This window comes from Vulpes lagopus, chromosome 2 (assembly GCF_018345385.1).
Source record: "Vulpes lagopus strain Blue_001 chromosome 2, ASM1834538v1, whole genome shotgun sequence".
Classification (NCBI taxonomy): Eukaryota; Metazoa; Chordata; class Mammalia; order Carnivora; family Canidae; genus Vulpes; species Vulpes lagopus.
The window spans coordinates 66,167,498-66,192,924 of NC_054825.1; the positions used below are offsets into that span (position 1 = coordinate 66,167,498).

Consider the following 25,427-nt stretch of genomic DNA (forward strand, 5'->3'; position numbering starts at 1 on the left):
TTTAAAGACCTCTGAAGGGATGAAAGGGGATGCCTTTCCCTTAAAATAAAGAGCTACCTGATAGATTAAGGGATTGATTAATTAATACTAGTAAGAAGGGGGCAGCCCCGATGGCTCAGTGGTTTAGCGCCTCCTTCAGCCCAGGGCCTGATCCTGCAGACCCGGGATGGAGTCCCAGGCCGGGCTCCCTGCATGGAGCCTACTTCTGTCTCTGCCTGTGTCTCTGCCTCTCTCTCAATCTCTGTCTCTCATGAATAAATAAAATCTTAAAAAAAAAAAAAAAAAAGACTAGTAAGAAAATTGATATGCTCAAGATGTACATGTCTATAAACTAAGTCATGAATACTTGGAATATCTTGGGCTGAACTAGTTAATGACAGTTTCTGCTTGTCTTCCAGATCTTTACTCCCATGGTGACTCCTATATTTGGGTGAATCCTAATTCCTCTATTAAACCTCTTTATTCATGTAATACTTGTAATGAATCTACTTTCCTCACCAAATCTAGACTAAAACATGTGGCTGCCCTAGAAAAGAGAGCCTAAGGCAAAAACTTAATATATTACTTTATAAGAAGGGGCAATCCCCATGCCAGTGAAAGTGAAGAAAGGCTAGCAAAGATGAGAAGCAAATGCAAATTGTTACTGTATAGCATTTGTTTTCTGTTTCATCAAAAGCCATGAAGACACATTGCCACTCAGCAAGTACACTTGCTTAGCTACATGGTATATTTCTGGGAAGGAGGGTGAAAAACTATGCCTCAAAGCAGTCTGTCAGAAGAAAAGAGAGCAATCGATCTGACAGCTTCTTCTAATTCATTGATCCAAGTTTTCCAAATGGTTAACTTCACTGCTTTTTCACATATATCACCTAGCCCTTCTGACAGTCACTTGGGAAAACCTTGTGGCATGGTACTTCCTAGAATGTAGAAGTGTTGGGATAGGCCTGGGATTCTGAGCATATGGCTAGTTGACCTCAGGCAGAGGAATCGCACAGCCTGCTGATAGTCCATTACTATCTATGCAGGATGGCAGCTATGGCAAAGTGAGTGGTTAGTGGTCTGGAAAACAGTGAGGCCAAGAATCTGAGAAGGCACTTGAGGAAGATATGCCTGATACTAAATCTAAAAATGAGGCTTCTACTGGCACAATAATGCTGTATAATAAACAGCTATAAAACTTCAGTGGCACAACCATGGACATTTCTTGCTCACACATCTGGAGTCAGAAAGGTGTAAGGTGGTTCTGCTGATCCCAGAGAAGATTGTTCACATATCTGGGGGTTGACGGGCTATCAGTTAATCTAGGCAGGATTGAGCTAGGGTAACCAATAACTTGACTCTGCTCCATGTGTGTCTGACCCTCCAGCAGGCTAACCCAAGCATGTATGTGCTTATGGCAACAGCAGAAGAACAAGAGTAAAAATACACTAGATCTTTGGAAATAAAGATGGCCCTGAATCAGAGTGAAAGGGTCCTTGAAAGGAGAATGAAAAAGAACTATAAATACAGGGAAAAGTAAAGAATTAGGGACATTTTTACAGTCTATCCTACCAAAGAAAAACAAAACAATTCATTGTTCTAAAAGGTATTATTGTTTTCTTTGGAAAAACTTGAGATTTTTTCTGGCCTCAAACATAAATTAGGCTCTTACAAAGCATGTGGTTCATCTTTTTGATGCCAGCTGTAAGATGGGAGCAAATCCCCTCCCTCTTACCTGTTATGTTTAGCTGGTTGGTAGAGCCAGTTAAATGGCAATAGATTTTGGCTCAGGGAAGTCCAAATTTAGCCAGAGAAATCCAACTTTGGCCCTGCTTAAATCAATTCGGTGCTTCCTCTGTTCCTACAGCCAAGTTCTAAACATGAAGAAATCCACTTTAATTCCATTCTTGTAAAATAAATGTTAAATAGGCAAACCAGTTGATTTGGCTAAAGCTATGGGACTAATAATGTTCAAACTTTATATAACCCACATTACTTTTTATGAAATAGCATAATAAAATGGTGACTTCATTGAACCAAATCAGAGGTCCCAGATGCTAGCCCAGATCCTACCACCAACTAGCTGTGTAACCCATGAGCAAGTTACTTAATCTCTTTAGGTCTAAGCTGCCTACATAATCAGGGTTTATTTTAAATCACAATGTTCCAAGTATCACATATCCACAAGATGTGAGTAGGCATTACTTATTCAAATAAGTTTAAGAAATACTAACTTAAAGTTCAAAATATTTACTTCCAGACTTTTCACTTTTAAGCTGTACCTTTTGAATCTCTAAGAGGGGAATATAATGTGCAGCAAATTTCACCAATGATTCCTTTTCTCATAAAACGTGATGTTTTGCTCTGAACGTACTTAGTTAAATGTACTATTAATTGCTAGCATCCACATGGTTGAATTCATCAGTCAGGGTCCCAGAAAGAGATAGAGGGCAACTTCACACAGAGACAATGGAGAAGAATATAACAAAATGACCATTGAGTAAAGGCAGCGTTCAGGGAAACCAACAAGGAGTGATATACTACTCTGGGGCTACCTAGGAGCCATTCCTTCCTATAAAGGGATGGAACAAGGACTTGAAATTAGAGGAGTAACTGGGATAACTACCTGGGAAAAATGCCTGATAGGATGGCCTCTAGTAGAGGTACACAGCTAAGGGAAATAACACAATTTCATTTTCCTTCAACCTCCAATCTCTTGCTAGTGCTTTTATCTGTTGAACCTAATCAAAAGCCAGAGGGCAAGGGGACCCACCTACAGAGCAGAGAGCAGAATGGAAAAGAGTGGAGGGTGATTCAAAGGGGCAAACAGAAGCTATCCTACACAGTAAGGCTCCATTCACAAGCAGCTAGATTAGGTGATTAAATGATGTCCTCAGGACTCAGTCTTCTCTCTCCACTCTGCTTTCTTTTGCTGCCTTCATTCTAAGGCAAGTTCCTATCACCTGCAGCACAGATGCCACCAACAGCTCTAGGTTGTATCATGGTTAGTTTGCAATTTCAGATAAAATAAAGAGTAAACACATATATAGCACTTAGTTTATGCCAGGTGCTGTTGAAAGCGCCTTGGATACATTAGCTCAGTTAATCCTCATAATAATCCTATAAGGGAGCTACTGTACTACCATCTCTTTAGAAATGAAGAAACTGGCATAATGACTGGTGAGTACAAAAGGAAGAGCTGAAATTTCGATTTAGATAGTTAGCTCTAGAGTCTGTGCTTTTAATTACTGCACTGTATTGCTTTTTGAAAAATAAACCCTATCTCCTACAGCATTCAAATCACTTATCAAAAAGGATGCTGGGTCATGTGCTCATCCTCGGTCACTGGTCATTTTCCTTGCCAAACTGGGTCATATGTCCATACCTATGGCAGGACATGACTGCCAAGAATTTCTTCCTAAACAAAAATGTCAGGTAAATGTAAAAAGCAACAGATGTCCATCACAGGCAGCATGGACTTAAAGAAACAGCCCTAGGGACTGAAGCCACAATTCCAGTTCTACCTGTGTTCGCCACAAACCTCTAGCAAATGATTTATGACTTCATTTTCAGCAAGGAGATTCTGGTCCCACCCACCTCCAAATGTGATAGTGGGTATAGATGGAAAAATATGAAGATGCCTAAACAAGTATCTAATTATATCTAATTACATAGTTATAAATATATTATGTTAAAATATAGTAATAAAATTGAGATTTGCCAAAATTGAGCAGATAACTTCTGAAATGAGTTTTTCAGTCAACTCTGTTTCTGAAAATTCCCTTAGAAATAACTCCCTTTAAAAAATATGAGATAAACAAATGAAACCTTATTTTTTCAAGTGGTCTTACAGATAATATACATTGATATTTCCTAAGAATAAACAAAGCACAATTATAGGTTTATTGATTTTTAGCAAAATAAAATGACATAAGTAGCTTCTTAAAAACTAATGGGTAGGTTTTCTTGTTTCCTTATCTCCAGAGCATTTGGCATTCTTTATCAACTGGTACATAAAAGAGTAGAAAAATAAGAGATTGTCATATTGTCCTTGGTATTTCTCTTTTAATATATCAGTGTGGTAGTCTACCAGAAAATAGTAAATGGCTTCAATTGTGGAAAGGAAGGTATCTGGCTTTCCTTTTTGATGGCGCCAAAAGCAAGTTTTTCTTGTTTTCAACTCAACTTGTAACAATCCTGCCAAAAACAAATTTAAAAAAAGTATAAATCAGAGCCTGGCACAATATTGATAATTTCTCTTAATTATTTTAAGAATTTTTTTAAAAAGGACTTTAAGAGTAAAGGTAAGTTCCTTCAATCCCAATTCCAAGTACAATATCTTCTTAAATGCATTAAGGTATATACAGAAGCAACATAAAACAGAACAAAATCTTATACATGACAGTTAACTTATCTATAAATCTTAGGACTTGCAACCATGAGTTAAAAGTAGTTAACAATTAAGATGTTCACTTCTTTCTATCTTTTATCTACCAGTGTCTTTTTTTGTTTTAAATTTTAACTAGCAACAGGACTAAATTCACCAATATTCAGAAGAGTTTCATTTCCTTGATAAACTGACATTTAAAATATCATTGTAAACTCACTGAAAGAGATAGGCAGATTAATGGCCCTTAATATGGTTAAAAGTTTATTTCTGGATTATCACTTTTTGGCTCTATCTTCATGAACAAAGTACCTAGAGTTGTTTCTTTAGCTCTGCTAAGGAAAAAATTCAAATGTTAAGAGATAAGGAGGATCCAATGTCTAATAAGACTCCCAGGGAAAGAGAACAAAGAGAACAGTGAAGAGATAGCATTTAAAAAAGATAATGCCTATGACTTTTCCAGAGACTATTTTTAAAAGTGCAAAGTCACAGATACATGAAATAATATATCTCAAGCAGAATAAATACAAAGAAATTAGTGTCTAGATCCGTCACAACATAGTAAAACTGCAAAAGAACAAGAATAAAGAGATTTTTAAAGTAGCCATTAAGAAGGGGCAGGTCACTATGACCCAGCAATTGCACTGCTGGGGATTTACCCCAAAGATACAGATGCAGTGAAATGCCAGGACACCTGCACCCCGATGTTTATAGCAGCAATGTCCACAATAGCCAAACTGTGGAAGGAGTCTCGGTGTCCATCAAAAGATGAATGGATAAAGGAGATGTGGTCTATGTATACAATGGAATATTACTCAGCCATCAGAAATGACAAATACCCACCATTTGCTTTGACATGGATGGAACTGGAGGGTTCCAGTGAGTGAAAAAAGTCAATCGGAAAAGGACAAACATTATATGGTCTCATTCATTTGGGGAATATAAAAATTAGTGACAGGGAATAAAGGAAAAGGAGAGAAAATGAGTGAAAATATCAGTGAGGGTGACAAAACATGAGAGGCTCCTAACTCTGGGAAATGAACAAGGGGTAGTGGAAGGGGAGGTGGGCCGGAGGTTGGGGTAACTGGGCGACAGGCACTGAGGGGGGCACGTGGAGGGATGAGCACTGGGTGTTATGCTAAATGTTGGCAAATTGAACTCCAATTAAAAAAAAATTAAAATTTAAAAAAAAAAATTAAAATTAAAAAAAGGGGGGGGTAGGTCAGGACAGCCCCGGTGGCTCAGTGGTTTAGCGCCACTTTCGGTCCAGGGCCTGATCCTAGAGACCTGGGATCAAGTCCCATGTTAGGCTCCCTGCATGGAGCCTGCTTCTCACTCTGCCTGTTATCTCTGCCTCTCTCTCTCTCTATCTCAGTGTCTCTCATGAATAAATAAATTTTTTAAAAAATCTTTAAAAAAAAGAAGGGGCAGATCATATATAAAAGAATGGTAATCAGAATGACAGGAGATTTTTCATTAGCAATAACAGAGTACTGAAGACTATGGAATAAAAATCTCCAAAGTATCAAAAGAAAAAACTAACAACCCAAAATTGTGTACCCAGAAGAACTATCTATTAAGAACATGAATGAAAACATTAGTAGAGAAACAAAAATTGAACACAGGCCAACAGGAAACCAGATGAAAAGAATTTCTAAGGAATGCATATCAGGAAAGACAGTCTGGGTTAAGAGAATGGTGAACAAAGAAAACAATAAACATCTATGCAAATCCAAATAAATGTTGCCTGAATGAAACAAAAAAATAAAAATATCTAATTTGTGGGCTGACAATAAAGGATAGAACAAAAATAACAGTAAGTTGGCCAACTAAGAGGGAGCTGAATCAAACTTAAGTGTAGTAAATCCTTAGAGCGTTCAAAAGCAGAGATTAAAATATTGTTTAAACTTTGAATTATTCTAAGTCACATGTACACAGTCCAATTTTCTAAAAGAACCAAAATAGGAATATTAAAAAATGGAATAAGGAAAAAAAAAACAAAAAACTCAGGGCACCTGGGTTGAGCATCTGCCTCTGGCTCAGGTCCTGATCCCGGGGTCCTGGGATCAAGTCCCACATCAGGCTCCCTGCAGGGAACCTGCTTCTCCTTCTGCCTAGATCTCTGCCTCTCTCTCGGTGTCTCTTATGAATAAATAAAATCTTTATAAAAAAAGAAAAAGAAAAAAGAAAAACTCGAGTTTTCAAAGAAAAGGAAAAAAAAAGTTAAAAACAGGACAAACAGTAATAAAATTTTAGATGGTAGAAATATGTCCAAAAATATCAATACTCATCACAAATGTGAATAGATAAACCTACCATATAAAAGATCAGATTGAAACACAAGGATGAGCACTACAGGGCTTCTGTTCAATGCACTGGAGGTCTTAGCTGACTTAGTAATAAAAACAATAAATTAATTAGATGCAAAATAAGTGAAAAAGAAGAAACATAATTGACATAATTTAAACAGAAAATACTTTTAAAATCTATAAACAAATTTGAAAAAATATAGTATCTTAGGGTAGAGAGGATTTAAACAAGACACCAGGGACGCCTGGGTGGCTCAGTGGTTGAGCATCTGCTGTTGGCTCGGCGCATGATCCCGGGGTCCTGGGATGGAGTCCTGCCTCAGGCTCTCAGCAGGCAGCCTGCTTCTCCCTCTGTTTGCCTCTCTGTGTCTCACATGAATAAATAAATAAAATCTTAAAAGAAATAAAAATTTAAAAAGTTGTTTTATTTATTTATTTTTTAAACAACTTTATTTTTTTTTATTTATTTATGATAGGCACACAGTGAGAGAGAGAGGCAGAGACATAGGCAGAGGGAGAAGCAGGCTCCATGCACTGGGAGCCCGACGTGGGATTCGATCCTGGGCCTCCAGGATCGCGCCCTGGGCCAAAGGCAGGCGCTAAACTGCTGCGCCACCCAGGGATCCCCTAAAAAGTTGTTTTAAATAAATGACACAGTAAGTGCTCAACATGAAAGTCTGATAAATTCTACATGTTCCTCAAAATATACAATAAAGAAATTTAAAAGATGAGTCATGAACTGCAAGAAGATTACTATCTACATTTTAGTAGATATAAAGAATTCCTACAAATCAATAAAAAAAACTCTAGAAAAATGCACATAGGTATTTCACAGAATAGGATGTGTGTGGCCAAATAAGTGAACAAAATGATGCTCAATCCAATTATTAAAGAAAGGCAAATTATGATCACGAGATCCCACTTTATATCCACTATATTGGCAAAAATCAAACATTTGACAATACCAAAGTAGGAGGCAACATGGATCAATGGGAACTCTCATACATCAGTGATGGGTGTATAAGTTTATATACCCACACTCTGGAAGACAATTGGCATTATCTGTAGAAGTGACCATTCTCAACCCAACAATTCCACTTCTAGGTATATTTCCTTAAGGAACCTTATACATGCATACGAATGTTTGTAGGTTCATTATTTGTAAGAGCAAAAACTAGAAACAACTCAAGTGTTTCATCAGTAGGAGCCTGATAAACTGTAGTATATTCACACAGTCAGATAATATACAGCAGTAAAAATGAACAAACTATAGCTAGTCATATAATAACATAGACAAAGCTTAGAAACAAAATGGTGACTTTAGATTTCAGGCCCCCAAGAATACAACATGCAGGTCAAAATAAAATTAAATAATATAAAGAATATGAAAATAGATGTATAAAAATAATATACAAAGTAATGATAAAAACAGTTAAGGAGAACAGTTAACTCTGTTTGGGGAAGAAGTGGAGTGGCATAGGGGAGCACACAGATAAAAGTTATTGATACAATTCTGGTGCTTGGGTTTTTAACTATTCATTATGTCACTATGTGCTATACCATTATACCAGCTAAAAATTTCCCAGTTTTATTTACAGACAGAGTGCTCAGGTAAAGCATTCTGGCCAAAGAAAGGAAAAATGAAATCTCCTAGGTGGAAATTCCAAGAAAGCTATTATTATTATTCTTATATTTACTTTTAATGAAACAGACAGACTCAGTGGGCATATACATATTGCCCTTTGTCCTTTATTTTGTCTGAAATATATATGGGATGTCTCAAGACCCAGCAGCTATCTTACAAGTGTGAGGATGAAAGTGATGGAGGAAGAAAATGGAATGAGCCTGAGTCTTTATAGGGATTGTGAAATCTTTGAAACAGCTTTGGACTACCCATTTCTGGACTTTAACCCATAAAAAGTAAACCCACTACTTGTTTTCAGATTCTATCTGAGTTTCTGTTTCAAGTGGTGAGACAACCTTAACTAACAGCCATTGTGATTGACTGGAAGGTAGAGATACTGCTTTATTCTCCTTCATATCCGCCAATCTAGGACACTGCCTGTCTAGGAACAGGTGTTTAACCAATATTACTGAATAAACGGACAAATCACAAAAGCTTTAAAGTATTCTATCTAGCTGTTTTGAAAATATTTCAATTTGAACAATTCTGATTCAAAGATACACAAAAGTTGTAACAAACCAAACCAAACCCTATTGTACTATTTGTATTAATGTTGATTATACCCAAGAAGTAAGGCAGACATTTGAAAATGTTCTAAGTAATTAGTATAATTTAAATCTTCACATGGGATTTGATATTACATGTAATTTCTAAAAAAACAGAGTTAAGAGTTACTATTAAATGGTGCTGGTTTCTAATACAGTATGCTCTAAAATGTTAAAAATAAAAATCATAATTTATTGAATATTACCACTAATCCATCCTGTCGTGAAGATTTACTTATAAGTATATAGAACCTTTTAAAACACACTGAAATAGACAGGCATGGGATTATACAGAAAATATTTATTTTTAAAAGTTCAACACATACATTAAAAAATTCTTTTACTAGCATTTCTAGTAATTGATAACTTTATGATGAATTCAGAAAATTTTTTTAGAACTTAAATGCAGATAACTATAAACAGCTTTCTCTTCAAAATTACTACCTGAGTTTCTTCAACTGAAAAATGAGAATAAAAATCTTGAGGCAGGGATCCCTGGGTGGTGCAGCGGTTTGGCGCCTGCCTTTGGCCCAGGGCGCGATCCTGGAGACCCGGGATCGAATCCCACATCGGCCTCCCGGTGCATGGAGCCTGCTTCTCCCTCTGCCTGTGTCTCTGCCTCTCTCTCTCTCTCACTGTGTGCCTATCATAAATAAATAAAAATTTTTTTAAAAAAATCTTGAGGCATTCTCATACTGTTGTTGTGAGGATTAAATGAGGCAATATATGATACAGCAATCAATGACACACTGAACACAGTTCAGGAAATGCTTTTAATCTGAAAAAAAGCAGTCACTTTAAACATTGTATCAATACAGCCAAAATGAAGGCAGAGAGCTGGCTAATTTTTAAAACAAATTACAATATAATGCCAGTGTTTATCATTTGGACTACCTTCCCAACAAAAAAAATACCATCCTTCCCCACCAAGTCCTCCCAAGGCTTCCAATAGTGAATCTTCAAGAATGTTATGACATTCTTCACTTGTAGGTTCACATTTTATGATTAAACTACACAGTCAACCTTCAAGTGTTTTATTTTGACAGCAGTAAAATATTCAGAGCTATTTCTCTGTAAAATGTGGCAAAACGGTATATTTTTATATTGTTAAAGGCATTCTTAACCTCAGCATTCCTAAGATAACAGAAACATAATTTCCCATATATTACATTTGAGGTTTTTATCTGAGGTTTAGAGCTGGTTTGTTTAGCTTAATCCCATCAAGTAATAAAACATTTTAAAACCTAAAGGCAATGATTAATAGCAAACATGGATTGTTTCTTGAAAAAGTAACTTGGTTTATCTGGAAACTGGTATTTCACATATACAGAGACTATAAATATGTGCAGAGCCCCAAATATTCCGTATGGTGCAATAAGGAGCCAGAAACGGGAGAGGCTAAAGTAGGGTATGCAGAGAAAACTGAATCTGTTTATTCCATTATTTTGAAGTAATTAAGAAATCTCTTTTAAAATTTTTCATGTAGCACAGAATTGAAATATTGTGGGACCCAGGAAATTTAACAAAATCCCTTACCCCTGGACAAGCAGAGCAGGACTGACTCTATTTTGTGCTGCACCCGCCTTGTGCTGACCTGCTTATTACTTAGGGCACTTCCCCACCCTAGTCAAGCCCAGGGCACACCCTAACCGGAAATCCGGCTCAGTGATAGGCCAGTTCAAATGGATACTTTAAGGTAAAATGTAATTCAATCGGCCACCTACGAGTGGACCAGCATGACTGTGCAACTTTCTGCATATCCCATTGGCCACTGGCCCCTATAAAGTTGCTAAGCTTCTTAGTTTCGGGGTCCAAGTCCCTGCTCCGCTGTGTGTCGGTATACTTGGACCCACGCTCGAGCTTGTAAATAAACCCTCATGTGTTTGCATCGGTGTTGGTGGTTTCTCGGATTCGTGATCTTGGGCACAACAATATATGATACTTACTATGTGATCTGGAAGGAATAACAGAAATTTTTCCAAATCTGATTTTAAGCCTTAAGCTTAAGTATGAATACTCTGAAAACATTTTGAATTGTGCCTCAATAATTCCTTATATGGTTTTTTGAACTATTCTCATTCACGTTCTTTCATTTGATCCTTTCAATTACCATATAAGGTAATTATAAAGAAAGTGGCTCAGAAAAATCTTCAAACTGAAGAATGAGTTGATGCCTGAGTTGATGCCGTAACCATCCAAGGTAATAATATTCACAGGTAGCACTCCAAAGAGCAGGGCCTTAGGGTTTCATCTCTCTATTAAACAGCAAAAGGTTCTTTCAGGTGTTTCCTCTCCCTCTCACATTCCCTCTCCCCCACTGTCTGTCTGTCACACACACACACACACACACACACACACACACACACACACACAATCTCTGCCTCTATTTTTCTGCCTATCTTTCTCACATACAAACACACGACTAGAATGACAAAACAATCTAACTAACATGTATGTTGACCTCAGAGGTATGAACTCTGTCAATTAAACTAAATCTAGTATTGTCACTATACTTTAGTTTGGGATTACTCACCGCAAGTTCAACTCCAAAAATTGTCATTAACTTTCTTTTCTAAGTGACATGCATTTTTCACAGCAGTCTAAGAAAAGCTCTCCTAGGTTGAATCTATTTGGCAACTGCCTAAAACCAACTAGGTAGCTCTCTCTTGCCTTCTAATCATACATGGTATACAAACAAAGTCATCAAGGGCTGGAAATAAATCTAGTTTCTAGAGAAGCTACTGATAAAGCCTGAAGAACTGAGTAAGATGCAAGTAAAAAAGAGAGGTACCATGAGTTTCTGAGCACTAGTTGTGCTTCTATTACTAGTTGTGCTACTTGGACAAGCAAAGAAACACTTTTAAACTATTTTATTAGGAACTGAACTTTTCACTCTAAGAGAAAGGGAGTACAAAGGTTTAACAAAAGGAAGGAAATCCCTATAATGTTACGTCTTGGAATTGGAACTATCCATGTGAACTCATGATATATATTTATTTTCCTTGGCTCTATCCACTGAAACAATGACATCCAAGGTATAATAAATTTAACAGATTTTTATTTTTTTATTTTTATTTTTTTTTAGATTTTATTTATTTGTTCATGAAAGACACAGAGAGAGAGGCAGAGACCTATGCAGAAGGGGAGTCAGGCTCCCCACAGGGAGCCTGATGCTGGACTGGATCCCAGGACCTGGGGATGACTCTCTGAGCCAAAGGCAAATGCTCAACCACTGAGCCACCCAAGTGCCCCAAATTTACCAGATCTTGGTTTCTAATATCACTCTGCACTAAAAAGAACCATAGCTCCTTTGCACAATCACTGGTTCTAGGTCGGGCACGAAAAAAGTACAAGTGAATTTGGGACATCCTGCTGTACCAGAAAGACTGATGAGGCCATGCCACATAAGACTTGAAGGGCTCCTACTGGCAAAATGATTTGAGACAATTTGGGTATCAAAAGGAATACAATCACAACATATTACATATGATAATCCCATACTGATCTCATAAAAGGGAAGAGAAAAAAAAAGGAATAGGTGGAAGAAAAGCTCTTCATATAAGAATGCCAGCTAACAAATGTAAAAGAAAGAATACTTTAAAATGTCATCATTTTGCAATCCTCAATGTATCCGCTGATTTAGGCAAATCATCAATGAATACTAAAACCACTCAGTGAAAAGCAGCTGGGAAATAGTTCATAGTCTCAAAGTATCACCTCAAAGATTACTACTAGCTTCAAAAAGAAGAAATGAACTTTTATAATAGATCTGGCAATCCTCACTTTGATAAAATAATTAAAGTTATTACTAATAATGAAACTTAAATTATATAGCTCCTGATTTGATGCAATAAATATATAACTTTATCTATGAATATGGTAATCATATAATTTATCAGCTTAATAGCTTCATTTCTGAGAGTGAAAGGCAATGCTATTAATAATTATATCAAAACAAAAGGTATAAACTGGAATTGTCATGCACAACCCTAGATTTATCTTTATCTCTAAGTATCCTTACAAAAACACTAAACTGAATCTAATCATGACAAAGCATTCAGACAACTGTCCCCTTCACACAAGTCTAAGTCATAGAAAACAAAAACAGGGGACTGCTCTACATTAAAAGAGACTGAAGAGGCATAAAAAACTATATGGAATATGAGTCTATATGCTGTAGCAAAAGAAAAAAGGCTACAGAAGATATTTCTGGATCAGTTAGGGAAATGTAAATATGGATTATATTAGATATTATAGAACTTCTGTTAATTTTCCTAGACTGATAATAGTATTGCAATTATGCAATTATTCTTAAAAGATGTACAGTAAGATATTTAAATGAAGTATTGCAAAGCCTGTGACTTACTTTCAAGTGGTTGAACAAAAAATGTATATAATATCTAAGCACACACACGCATATAATAGAGAAACGAAACAAATGTGGCAAAATGTATGGGTATTCCATGCAATTCTTCCAATATATCTGCAGGTTTGAAGTATTTGAAATGAAAGTTAGGGGAAGGAGCTATCCATAACAATTCTGTATTCCTACCTTGAAGCCTTTCATCAGTGAATATTTTGTTTGTTTGGTTCCAGGTGCTATCTATAAATATAATTTTTTTCAGTGTTGCGTCTTGGCACTTGTCATTCAAATCCTGTTCTTCCATTTTCTTGCGTTTAATAGATGGCCTGTCAGGGTCATCATTTTTGTCTCTAACATTTTGAATCCTTTTTTGCAGATGAAAAGAAATATCTTTTATTGAGACAGACTTAGGTCCAGGAAAAACAAGCGCAACCTAAAGCAAAGAAACTTAAGTTAGTGGTTATGCTGTTATGATCTTCAAAATGAATAAATTCTGATATTCTTAAAACTTTAAGAAAAACAAACATGTTGAATTTCTGAGAAACAAACATTAGGTTCTATAACAACCACTTGAGCCATTCTAAAGTTTATGTTTCTTTAATAAGTATGGTAAAGTTTTTGGCTATTCCATAATAATTTATAAATCATAACATACTAGCTAAAAGTATTGCTTCAAAATAAGTTATTTGCCTATTGATAGAAGCCAAGTTAATTGTATAAGGAATCAAAAAACTAAATCCTGTTATATTTCACAGCATAAGAGACAAAGTACATCATACTAGGTAAAAGAACCAATGAAAAACTAATTAAACACGATTTTCACCTCTATAACAAGCAGAGAGAAGACAAATAATATAGTCAATGCTGGTGAGGATATGGTGTTCTGGGCCTTTATATCCATTACTGATATCAGGTTTCAATAATATAACTCTTCATGAAAGCAGTTTGGCACTTTAAATCAAGAGTCTTAAAATGTTCATACCTTTTGGTTATTTCACTTTTGGGAATTTATACAACTCACAATACCCAGAATATCTGTTAAATACAACTCACAATACCCAGAATATCTGTTAAAGTATATTTATTACAGGGAAAAATACCCAGAATATCTGTTAAAATATATTTATTACAGGGAAAATTAAAAATAGGAAATTTTTTTTAACTTCGCCATTTTATTTTATTTATTTTTTATTTATGATAGTCACACAGAGAGAGAGAGACAGGCAGAGACACAGGCAGAGGGAGAAGCAGGCTCCATGCACTGGGAGCCCGACGTGGGATTCGATCCTGGGTCTCCAGGATCGCGCCCTGGGTCAAAGGCAGGCGCCAAACCGCTGCGCCACCCAGGGATCCCAAAAATAGGAAATTTTAATTAAAAATTAAAATAGAAAAATCTGACTTTCAAGGAATAATTCTATCTTTCTTCAGCATGTTTTAACTGAAACCTTACACACTGTCAGAGCCTCCAATGTCTGAACAGGTCCTGCCACAAAGCAGGCACCAATTAATATTTGTTAAATGAACAAATGTTGGTCAAATCATGGGCATTTTATCGCCCATATTTTTCTATATTTCCCAAATTTTTTTAATGAGCACATTCCATTTTTAATATGAAAAAATAAGCAGTATAAAAATAAAAGAAAAAATCTTGGATTTAAAAACTTCAGAGTTGTAAAAGTTTCTCAAACATTTATAATGCATGCCTATGTTTCCTCCATACCCAATTAGCAAAGTTCAGGGCTTTGTAATTTTCTTGGATTGAAGCGTATCACATCGCTTTATAGAACCTAGCACTGTCTTCTATTCAAATGATACTTTGCTGACCAGAGAGGGAAACACAAATATATTTCTAGATCCAAAACCCAGAACTCATTTACAAACACTTTCTATATAAACTCAACCAAAATATATAGAGAGAAAGATGGGAAAGGAAAAACTAAGTTCTGCCTAGAACAAATGAACACATTAATTTTTAATTGTTTCCAGATTAACCATACCAATAAATGGTCTCAAAACTAAAAGGGTTTACATACTTCTTTTAGAAGTACCCAAGGCCTAGTTTTTTTGAGATCTATTACTTTTCAACAAGAGAAGTAATATCTCACCAATGTGACAATTTCAACTCTGTGAAAACCAATTAAGAATCTAAAAATGATCAAAGTAAGGCCTCTGAACAGCCAAAAGATGTTACAAAGGCCATCTTATAAAGCTCTTAATTCAGAGAGAATTCTTGAAAATCCTTCCAATTCAGAATTTCTTTTCTTCTTTTGGAGAAATTCCAACAATGTCTCCAATTTCCAACAACTGTAATATGGTTTCTTAGTTTGCATGAAATTAAATCATCTATACATAGTATTGGCAGGAAAATGGAGAGGCTAGAAAGTAAAAGCAGGCACAGTAATATTAGCAGAGTAAAAACCTGAAGAAATAACGCAGAAAAACTATAAAAAGTAGAAAGACAAGGTTCAAAAAAGTGTTAACAATCTCAGATCATTTGATCTTTGAAGATACCAATGAAATAAATAAATTGTATTGCTTAGTGCTACATAAAGGTAACCCCAGGTCATTAATAAAAATATTAAATTATGTTCAAGTAAGTTCAGAAAGGCAACAGAATTTAAAACTCTTTTTTAGATTCAACATGAAGAGTTGTAAAAAATAAGCTGCCTACTTCATGGTCCTTTTCTTCGTATTCTGGAATACAGGGATACGTGTAAATATTTACAAAATCAGGTGCTAATAGTTTTGCATGTATAGCAGTACTTTTGCCATCTGTTTCATTTGGATGTTTAATGATATCAATCTTCAGTGGAAGCTAAAATTAAAAAAAAAAGACAAATGAACACAATAAATATAAAAATTCTAATTTTTACGTAAATAAAAATTATCTTCAAAGCTTAAACAAGCTCAACTGAGTTCCTATAATATAATTTGAAACGCATACTTTTCAAACCAGAATATTAGGAATGCTAAGAGTCATAAAGCAAACCCAAATTTCTTCCTTGATATTGTTGATGATATAAAATAGAACAATTATTTCCAACTCATTTAACACAGAATCTGTTCTTTTTTTTTTTTTCACAGAATCTGTTCTTAAAGCAAAACTTCAAGGTCATTTTTATTTAAGCTACTTAGGTATTGAGTCTAATTCCTTGCATTTCAGTATCTGTGCCAATAACATTTTTTATAATTCCTATAAACTTTAGGTTTGTTAATATTATGACAGTAAAGGAAATATAAGTTTGGGTAAAGGCCTCACATCTAATTCAAGTCAAAATTTTGTTCCCTATACATCCTTTGAGATCAAAGGTACCACCCTTCAAAGGACCCTTTGTCATGAACATCATGATCCTCATCAGTGATCTTTAACAGCACAAATGAAGTAATTATCAATTGGAAAAGTAACAGAATAGGTCTAGGAGGTACACACTTTATACAAAAATCAACTCTCTTCAAAATCATTGTCTATTTTCCTTAAAGTTTCATTATTTGTTATGTATTACATCCTACCTCTTTGCAAAAATGATATTCTCTAACATTTTTTGAGTTAAATTTTACTATTATTTCACTGACTTGTAGTTTTCTGTATAATGCCTGTACAAGTGCTGTAGTCAGCCATGATTATGAAAATGAAAGCCGAGTCATATTACCCCCCATAATATATAAGAAACTCTCTAAGATGAATTATTCACTGTCGATTATAAGTTACTTATTTGTTATTTTTTTTATTTTTTTTTTTGTTTGTTTTTTTTTTACTTATTTGTTATTATAAGCACTCCTCCAGCTCCCACCCCACCTAGAACAGCCAGGATTCCAAGTATTTACCCTGGGGCAAAATTTATTTTACCCTGAGGTACAAAATTATTTTTCTTGCTTTTTAAAACAGCTTTAACAAATAAAATTGGTATAAGTTCCACATAATTAAAGAGTACAATATAATACATTTTAACATCCTTGAATTCATCACTATAATCAAAATCATTAACATATCTGTCATCCCCAAAAGCCTTCTTGTGCCTCCCCCTTCCCCCATGCTTAGGCAATGACTGATCTGCTGTAACTCTAGGTTACTTTGCATTTTCTAGGATTTTATATAAATAATATCATACAGTATGTACTCTTCATCTGACTACTTTTACTTGAAATAACTATTCTGAGATTTATCCATATTATTGTGTGTATCATCAATTACAGAGCTGTTTTTCAAAGAAGCAGTTGCTGCATGCTACTGAATGACCTCAACTGCATAGACTTTATCTGTCTGGATGATTGTGTGGAAAATGGATGGTGTATATCCCAGAAGGGCCATAAATATGTATCCCAAATAGTTTTCTTTTTAGGGTTTCAAACCCTGTGTCTCCTTCCCTCCCCACTTAGGCCTAGTGACCAATTAGGGCCAATTGCTTTAAATCATCAAACCAACTTCTAGTTATAGAAAATTTACCATTTAAGTAGGCAGTTCACAAATGATTTTACATCAGTCTACTTCTGGCTGAACTCTACATCAGAATTTCCTCATGATGCTCAGTCTCAGTTGACACTACATTCCCTTTCCCCGGGGTCTCTCAGTCCCAGGTCAGCATTATCTTAGCCCAGGCAAGATAGGAAAGAGGAAAGAAGAAAAAGAAAGCACATCATGACAAAGTATTCTACTAGTAATAAAACGGACTTTCTTACATGGCTGATGAGTAGAGTTGAAAACTCCAAAGGTAACCATCAACATTTCTCATCAGCTTGCTATGTCTGAAGGGTATCATTTATATCAAGAACACAGGACTATTATTCATGTATTTAAAAGTCATGTACCAGAGTGCCTGGGTGGCTCAGTGGGTTAAGCTTCTGCCTTAGGCTCAGGTTCTGGGATCAAGCCCTATGTCGTGTCAGGCTCCTTGTTCAGGAGGGAGTCTGCTTCTTCATCTCCTTCTGCCCATCTCCCTGTTCATGCTCACTCCCTACCTCTCTCTCTCCTCTCTTTCTCTCTCACTCTCTCTCAAATAAATAAAATCTTAAAAAAAAAAGCCATGTACCTTGCCTATTATGAACTAAATTCTACAGGTGTAAGACAATTATGAAAAATCTGTGTTCAAGAAGTATTCCTGGGACCCAGTCTAGTTCCTTTAGTTCTCCCTGAGCAAGCCTGAAATTTCTGACACTACAAAACAAAAGCAAAGACACAGATCAAATCATGGAAACATATGTTTGTGCTCTAGTTCACACATTTTAAAGGAAGATAATTCTTAATTAATGACAGAGTACAGGGTAACATCAGTAGTGCTGACCAGACACAGTTCAAATAGAGATGTTCTGTTTTCAAACACATAAGGAACATCAATCTGCTCTCTAACACCTGTATTTCCTATAAGTGTTTTACCAAACCATTCTGCCCAAATTTATCAAAATATCATTAGCAGGAAGTCCTAAGTCTTTTCCTATGTGATCATCAACTTTCCTAAAGAGAGTCTTACATTCTAGGACTCTAATAAAGATGATGCTTTCTTTGATCTTTGGGGTTTTTTTGCTCCTCTTCTAAAAAATACCAAGAGCATCTTTTTACTTCTAGTCATGCATTTCTCATGACATTTTTTTAAAAAACTATATTCTGCATGAAAAAAGAAATCAGTATTTATGAATTTATTCCATAGATTAAAATTTAAAGCTTGGGAGCCACTTACTCATTATGTAGTCGTCTTCCCTTCCCAAGCAGGCTATCTAAAAGCATATGCTGAATGATTTGTAAAAATTAGAAAAAATTTTAGTTTTTATTATTAATATATATTAACATACTGAGGTTTACATTTGGCCATTAAAATATAAACACTTTAAAAAACTGAATGCTCCAGTAGGCCATTTAGAGTTGATCAAACACATGGCATAGTGTTTTAAGTCACTTCTAAAGAGTGGACATTAAACCACTGCTTTGGAAAATAATCCTCTATTATTAAATTTCTATGAAGATAAATTATTATGAAGTCAGTATGCTACTGACTTTTCTTATTCTGATCTTCAATCCTTTTGAACACAATACATCTTAAGATAAAACTTTTAAAGGGATACTCTTTATGTGGCTATAATGTAAACAGAAGATAGAAAATTCTGTATATACTTCAAAAACTATGCTTTTGGAATGTAACATTCTTACAAGATAACAGGAAACTTAAAGAAGATTATTTTCCTTAAGCCCTCAGTTTTTCTAAAGTAACTATGAAGCTGATTAGATTCCATGCTTACTTCTTGGACAATAAACTTTCCAATAGCTTGTAAGAGTGATTTTAGATCCCCAAAGAGACCCTGGACTTGCCAAGATGACATATAAGCTAAATTGAATTTCAAGTAGAAAAATATAAGCACTAAAATGCTTTACGTCAAATTTAAACGAATCTTAAAATCATCACATTAAATATTTTTAGTTTTAACTTATTTTCTCACTAGAAAGTTCTAATGAGTCCATGTGTAGAGTTTAATCTCTCTAAAGTCCTAGTAAGCAGCAAATTTTATACATTATTTGATTTACTCCTAAAGTTCATGTCAATGTTAGACAAGTTGACATATATGTAATAAATTTTTTGATTACATAGCCATCATGGTCTATACACCTTTGATCTACACAAGAATAGTCTTGGTAAGCAACAAAAAGTATAAAGCAATAAATTCAAATCAACACTTTAAAATCTGACTTCAAACGCTACAATTATAACATAGTCAAATGAGTAGATCTTAGTCTTTCCTTTTTTTTTTTTTTTTAAAGTAGGGTCCACATCCAGTGTGGAGTCCAATGTGGGGCTTGAACTCAGAACCCCGCGATTGAGACTTGTTCTGAAATCGAGAGCCAGATACCCAACCGAGACACCTAGGCACCCCACATCTTAGTCTTTTTAATTTTAGTTTAGTTTTGGTCACCAACATGAGCTCCATCTCCATCTAGGATGGGGCTAAGTCTGTTCTACAAAAGTCCAAGCAAAAGCAATCCTAGCTCCTTCAGGATATGTTTTCTTAAAAAGAAGTCCAAGATCCTGAGGGAGCTTTTGAACTTCCTTCAGGCAATCTATATACTTGTCTCTTGTAGTATTCATGTTTATCATATTTTTCCCCTGTGTTTCAGATGAATTATAATCATTAATGAAAAAGTAATTGATTTCATTCAAAACAATACCATTCATCTCAGACCCAAGTATTTTAGCAGTGTGTATCTCTTTTTCCAGAGACAAGAAAAACAAATAGGTCTACCAGTTTGTAAGATTAATTTTTCTATTAATATTATTCATTTCCATAATAATACTATTTATCACCCTTATCAATTGTATCAGAGAGAGTATATATGAGATGTCTTTTTAAAACTTCTTTCCCTACTTTCAAATAATTAAATTTTTTACCAACCTTCACAAGTGGCATCTGTTCAATAGGTACATTTTCAACTGGGACATAACATGTATAGCAATAGAACATTCTTGAACCACCACATTTGAGACATTTTGATCTTCCACTTTGCTGAGCTTTTTGAAGGACTTCTTGAGATGCTAAGCGTAAGTTTTGAAGAGGATCGTCTGCAGCTATGGAAGTAGTTTGTGAGTGTTGTATTTCTACAAATTTTGAATTATTTTCTTCCTTTTCTTTGAGGAATATAGGTGGATTGAGAGACATTTTTCATTCAAACCAAAGTTTAACATCTATTTCTAAAACATAAATCACGGGTGCACTGCAAAAGAAAAAAAAAGTGGAGGGGTGAAATAAAGACAGGAAATATTTTATTCCTTGCCTCCACAAAGAAAATTACTCAATTTAACTCACAACTGCGTGCTATTTTTAGTATTTATTAACAAGTGTTAATAAACCACTAAATTAGCAAGACTGAAAGTACAAAATTAAAAAGTAATAAACTCAAAACAGTAAGTTACCCTTCTGGGCCATTCCCTCCATAAAAATAAAAAGGTGCTCTCTTAGACAAAGTATTTCAAATATAAAATTTAGGTACCAACAATATATTTTTCAGTGACTCTTATTTTGTTTTATATAGGAATATAGTGTTTTAATGTATCAGCCAGGAATGTATTCAACTCTGTAGGATCTGACTTTAAACTGATGTTATATGACACCAAATCTCAACCTGAATCCTAATGAAAATACAAGGTTGCAGTGAAATTAGCAAAACTTAGTTGGTTATGTTCTAAAGGATATATTCTTCCCCAACTTAAATCACACACAGAAAAATATAACTAAACATCCATTAAAATAGGACAGGCATCTACTGCCAATTACAATTTGTAAAATATCCTAAATGATGAAATACATGCCCAGAGAAATAAAGTGTAATTTTATAAATTTAAAAATTTTGGAGAGTAACATTAATGTCCTCTTGCTCTAAGACTTTATACCACTTTTTAAAAGTATGAATCATTCAGATTCTTGAGTTCTAAGTGATAAAATAGTAAAATAACTTTCCCATTTAAATATTTCCTTCCAAGAAGAATTATGGCTGTCCCAACTGTTATTAAAATACTCTGTAAGCACAGTATCTTTTTTTTTTTTTTTTTTTTAGCACAGTATCTTTTAAAGGAGAAAAGAGACCAGGGCCCTTTTGATTTGATATGCATTCCAAGGCTGTAAAACGAGTCTCTCATTATAAAGCTTTATGACATTGTGGTGTTTAACTATGAAGCCCCAGGCATTCTGAGTACAAACAGACAGGGGAGATGCTGTGACTGCAACAGGAAACTTTTTTGTGGTATCCCAAATAGAAAGTGAACAAAACTCCAGTAGAACATAATATGCAACATAATTAACCAACAGGAAGTTAGTGATACTAATTTAATTACTCATCAAGAGTTTTTCATAGATTGTAAATCCCAGTAAGTTTGATACCCAAACAAAAAGATGCAAAGAAAAAAGATGCTTGCCACTTTTTTTTTCCTTGCCACAAGGAAAAATAAAATATGCTGGTCAAATTTACTCAAAGTAAATTTACCAAGCTGCCACCTTTTTCTGAGTCCCAGATCCTTTTAAGATCTTGTGTCTTGGACCTTATGTGCAGAAAATGCATACACAAACACAGTATTTTGAACACAATTTCAAGTGGCTTGCAGATCTGTCAGAGTCTACAGTTCCAGGTGGAGAAATCCTGACTATGATCAAAAAGTCATTCTGGAACACCCAGGAAAATGGAGTCAAGTTGAATTAGTTCAGTCCAGTTTCTTTTTTAGGATGAGTCCCATGATGGAGTAACTCAAGACTATTACAACCTAAAAATGTTTCTCTGTAAGGACCTCAGGCACCACCAGAGCAAACCCAAACCAAGATTTAAGGGGAATTTAACTACCTTCCTAAGTGCAGTAATGAGACCCCTACTGGCTTGTGACAATTGCTGACCTTTGGTTGCCCAACAGGTGATTTGTAGCTCCGATTTCCAGAGACTAATAGGATCTCTTCCCCGACATTAAAGCTGCTCTCGTCCTTTGGATGACTTTTTTTTTTTTAAAAAAAAGATTTTATTTATTTAAGAGAAAGAGAGAAAGAGAGAGAGCACACATGCATAAGCAGGGGGAAGAGCAGAAGGGGAGGAGCAGAGGGAGAGTGAGAAGCCGACTCCCCACTGAGCAGGGAGCCTGACACAGGCTCCAATCCTCAGGGTTTAATCCTAGGACCCTGAGATCATGACCAGAGTAGAAGGTGGATGCTTAACTGACTGAGCCACCCAGGTGCCCCAGACTAATTCAACCTGACTCCATTTTCCTAGGTGTTCCAGGAGCTTTTTAGGGGGTCTGCATATGCGACAAAAAGGCCCAGGCAATAATGAGATTGAAGTACACAGTTCCTGGGGATGCCGTGAAAAGTCAATGTGTTTCCTGACATTCAATGGAAAACTACTGATATGTTTTTCTAGTGCCCTCAAAGAGCCTTCTGCCGCAGAATTATTCCTATACATTTAACTTGGCTTTCCATCCATAAAGCTGAATGGATATTAATGAGGCTTTATATAAATGTTCTTCCTCTCAAAAAAAAAAAAAAAAAACCCAAACAACATAAACATGTATAAGGCAGTGAAAGTGAAATGTTTTTGGCTCCTTTCCCTGTCTCACCCATACAGTCTCACTTAGGGCTGTGACGGCCACCTAAAAGAGGCCAGAAAGAGTCATGGGCTGCTCTCTCCAAATGTCTCTGAACCATATAATGAAGTCATCTGTCCTGACCTAACAGCCTGCCTCAAATGTGTACCAATAGTTTGTTGTAAACGTGATGGTTCACAACCTTCAAAAAATACTTATTAACATCAAATTTGTGCAGGGAATACAAGTGGAGTTGTGGGAGTTACCTAGAAAACATAAAAAGAACTTACTCCTAAAGAACAAATACTTTTAACCTGATGGGTACATTCATCACTCTAACTTAGGTTGAAAACATGTTTTACTCCTCCTCCAACCTCTTTTCCAACAAAACTAATTACTCATCAAATCCCATTAATTCTGCCTTGCATACAATCCTCCATTTTTAGTCTCAAAGTCAGGATCTAGATGATCAATCTAGTTTTGTTTTGTTTTGAACACCAATCACTGTGATTTAATAAATAGCGGGGTGTTCCCATGAGGTCTGCCCAGGGGAGAGACAGGCCCAGTGTCCTGCTTTCCCAGAAGCAGAGCCCAGGGAGGGACCTAGCACACGGTGTCCTAAAAGCACCCCTCTGAAGAGGGGCTGGGGAAAGGGCCACAGTCACATAAAAGGAGATTATTTAGGGGTTTTACACAGGTGGGGTGTAATCTCAATCTCTGACCTCTCTTTACCGTTGCCCACTTATTACTGGTGCCACATATTGAGCATAGAAAAATCTGCTTTAGTCTGGAGTTGCCTTTTAGCCAAGCTATCCCTCCTATCAGCCAACTCTGCAAGAACAGAATTCTCTACTGATCTTAGTATCTACCCCCGTGTCTTATGCAGCAGGAGGAATTTGACACTTACTAAATCAAAACGATTCTGAAAAAAAAAGCATATGTATGCATCTCCCTACTGAGGAACCTGACAAACCTGGCATCCGCATTTAACGGTCATCTGCAACTTGGCACGAGTGGCAGCACGACAGATTTTTTTTTCCCAAAAAAAAAAAAAAAACAAAAACAAAAAACGATGTTAAAAGCTCTGAGCTACAAGTTGCCTCCCAAAGGAATACTATATAAAAACTCCCCTACCGTGTATCGCAGACCAATTCAGTGCTAGATATAACCCCCTGCAAATTTTTCTTTCCTTAAGTATTTTTAAGAACCTGGTCACATAATACACACAGGCCCAACATTCGTATTTTAAAATCCAAGGTGACCCTTTTCCTACAGGACCAACGGCCCCTCCCACACCACCCATCACGGCACACTGGGGTTCAGACAGAAACAACCCTTCCATGCTGTGGTTTTAAGTCAAGCAGAGATTTTATCATCCAACTCATTAAAGTATTAACATACTTCCTCACTTGTCCTACATTCCCATGAAAAATTTAGACATAAGAAACAGACTCCTTGGCTTTATTTAGTAACCACCGTCTTAATATTTTAAATACACAGCATGGCCCACTGTGTACTAAGCTGCTTCTGGGATTCCCAATCCCCCAAACCACTCCAAACACCAAAAAATAATAAGAACAGTGCCTAGGGGACTGCCTGCCAGAACAGACTTTCTTTGGGGCGGAAACCACTGAAAGTAATTGTTAGGGGAAAAAAAAAATTTTTTTTTTTTTTTTTTTTTGAGGAAAAATCTGGAAGCCTTTTTCCCAAAGGGCCCGCAGGTTCCTAAGAAAATGCAAGCGCCTGAGCCCAGGGACCAGGGAGGGCCCCGCTCACAGGCGACACCCGGCACGCCCGCCACGAGGCCCCGGGCACGCAGCGTCTGCTCCCTGCAGCGCGGCGCCCGCCAGACCACTGGTCCGCAGAGCGGCGCCGAGACCCGCACCGGGGACCGCAGTGGGACTCACACCTGCGCCGCCCGCGGGTCCTCGCTCAGCTCCCGCGTCTTCCGCTCCGCCGGGGCTCGAGGCGCGCGCCCGGCGGAGGTCGCGCTCCCGGCGCGGCGGAGCGCTTTCCGGGGGACACAGGAGGGCGGGGCCGGGCCGTTGCTAGGGCCGTTGCTACGGCCGTTGCTAGGGCCGTTGCTAGAGACGGGCGCCGCGCAGGTCCCGCGACAAAAGCAA

General features: G+C 36.3%; 1 protein-coding gene across 2 annotated transcripts; it reads right to left on the reverse strand.

Moving 5' to 3' along the window:
- Positions 1-3,859: 3,859 nt before the first annotated feature.
- Positions 3,860-25,322, reverse strand: DTWD1 (DTW domain containing 1). Of its 2 annotated transcripts, none has more exons than XM_041741618.1 (5): positions 25,214-25,322; positions 20,642-20,960; positions 15,939-16,082; positions 13,457-13,700; positions 3,860-4,176 (listed from the first exon to the last, which is right to left on the reverse strand). In XM_041741618.1, the coding sequence occupies exons 2-5, from the start codon at positions 20,903-20,905 to the stop codon at positions 3,929-3,931; spliced, it is 900 nt and encodes a 299-aa protein (XP_041597552.1). In that variant the 5' UTR covers positions 20,906-20,960; positions 25,214-25,322; the 3' UTR covers positions 3,860-3,928. The 2 variants fall into 2 exon arrangements, with proteins under 2 accessions (XP_041597552.1, XP_041597547.1); XM_041741613.1 differs by lacking the exon at positions 25,214-25,322 and adding an exon at positions 22,628-22,649.
- Between the last annotated feature and the right edge of the window lie 105 nt (positions 25,323-25,427).

Bases quoted from the DNA above. Each gene is read 5' to 3' on its own strand.
- DTWD1 (XM_041741618.1), bottom strand. From the start codon at position 20,905: ATGTCTCTCAATCCACCTATATTCCTCAAAGAAAAGGAAGAAAATAAT. The intron at 13,701-15,938 runs GTAGGCAGCTTA...TCTTTGCTTTAG, and splicing joins ACGAAGAAAAGGACCATGAA to GTTGCGCTTGTTTTTCCTGG. The intron at 4,177-13,456 runs GTAGGAATACAG...TGTTTTTGGCAG, and splicing joins CACTGATGAAAGGCTTCAAG to GATTGTTACAAGTTGAGTTG.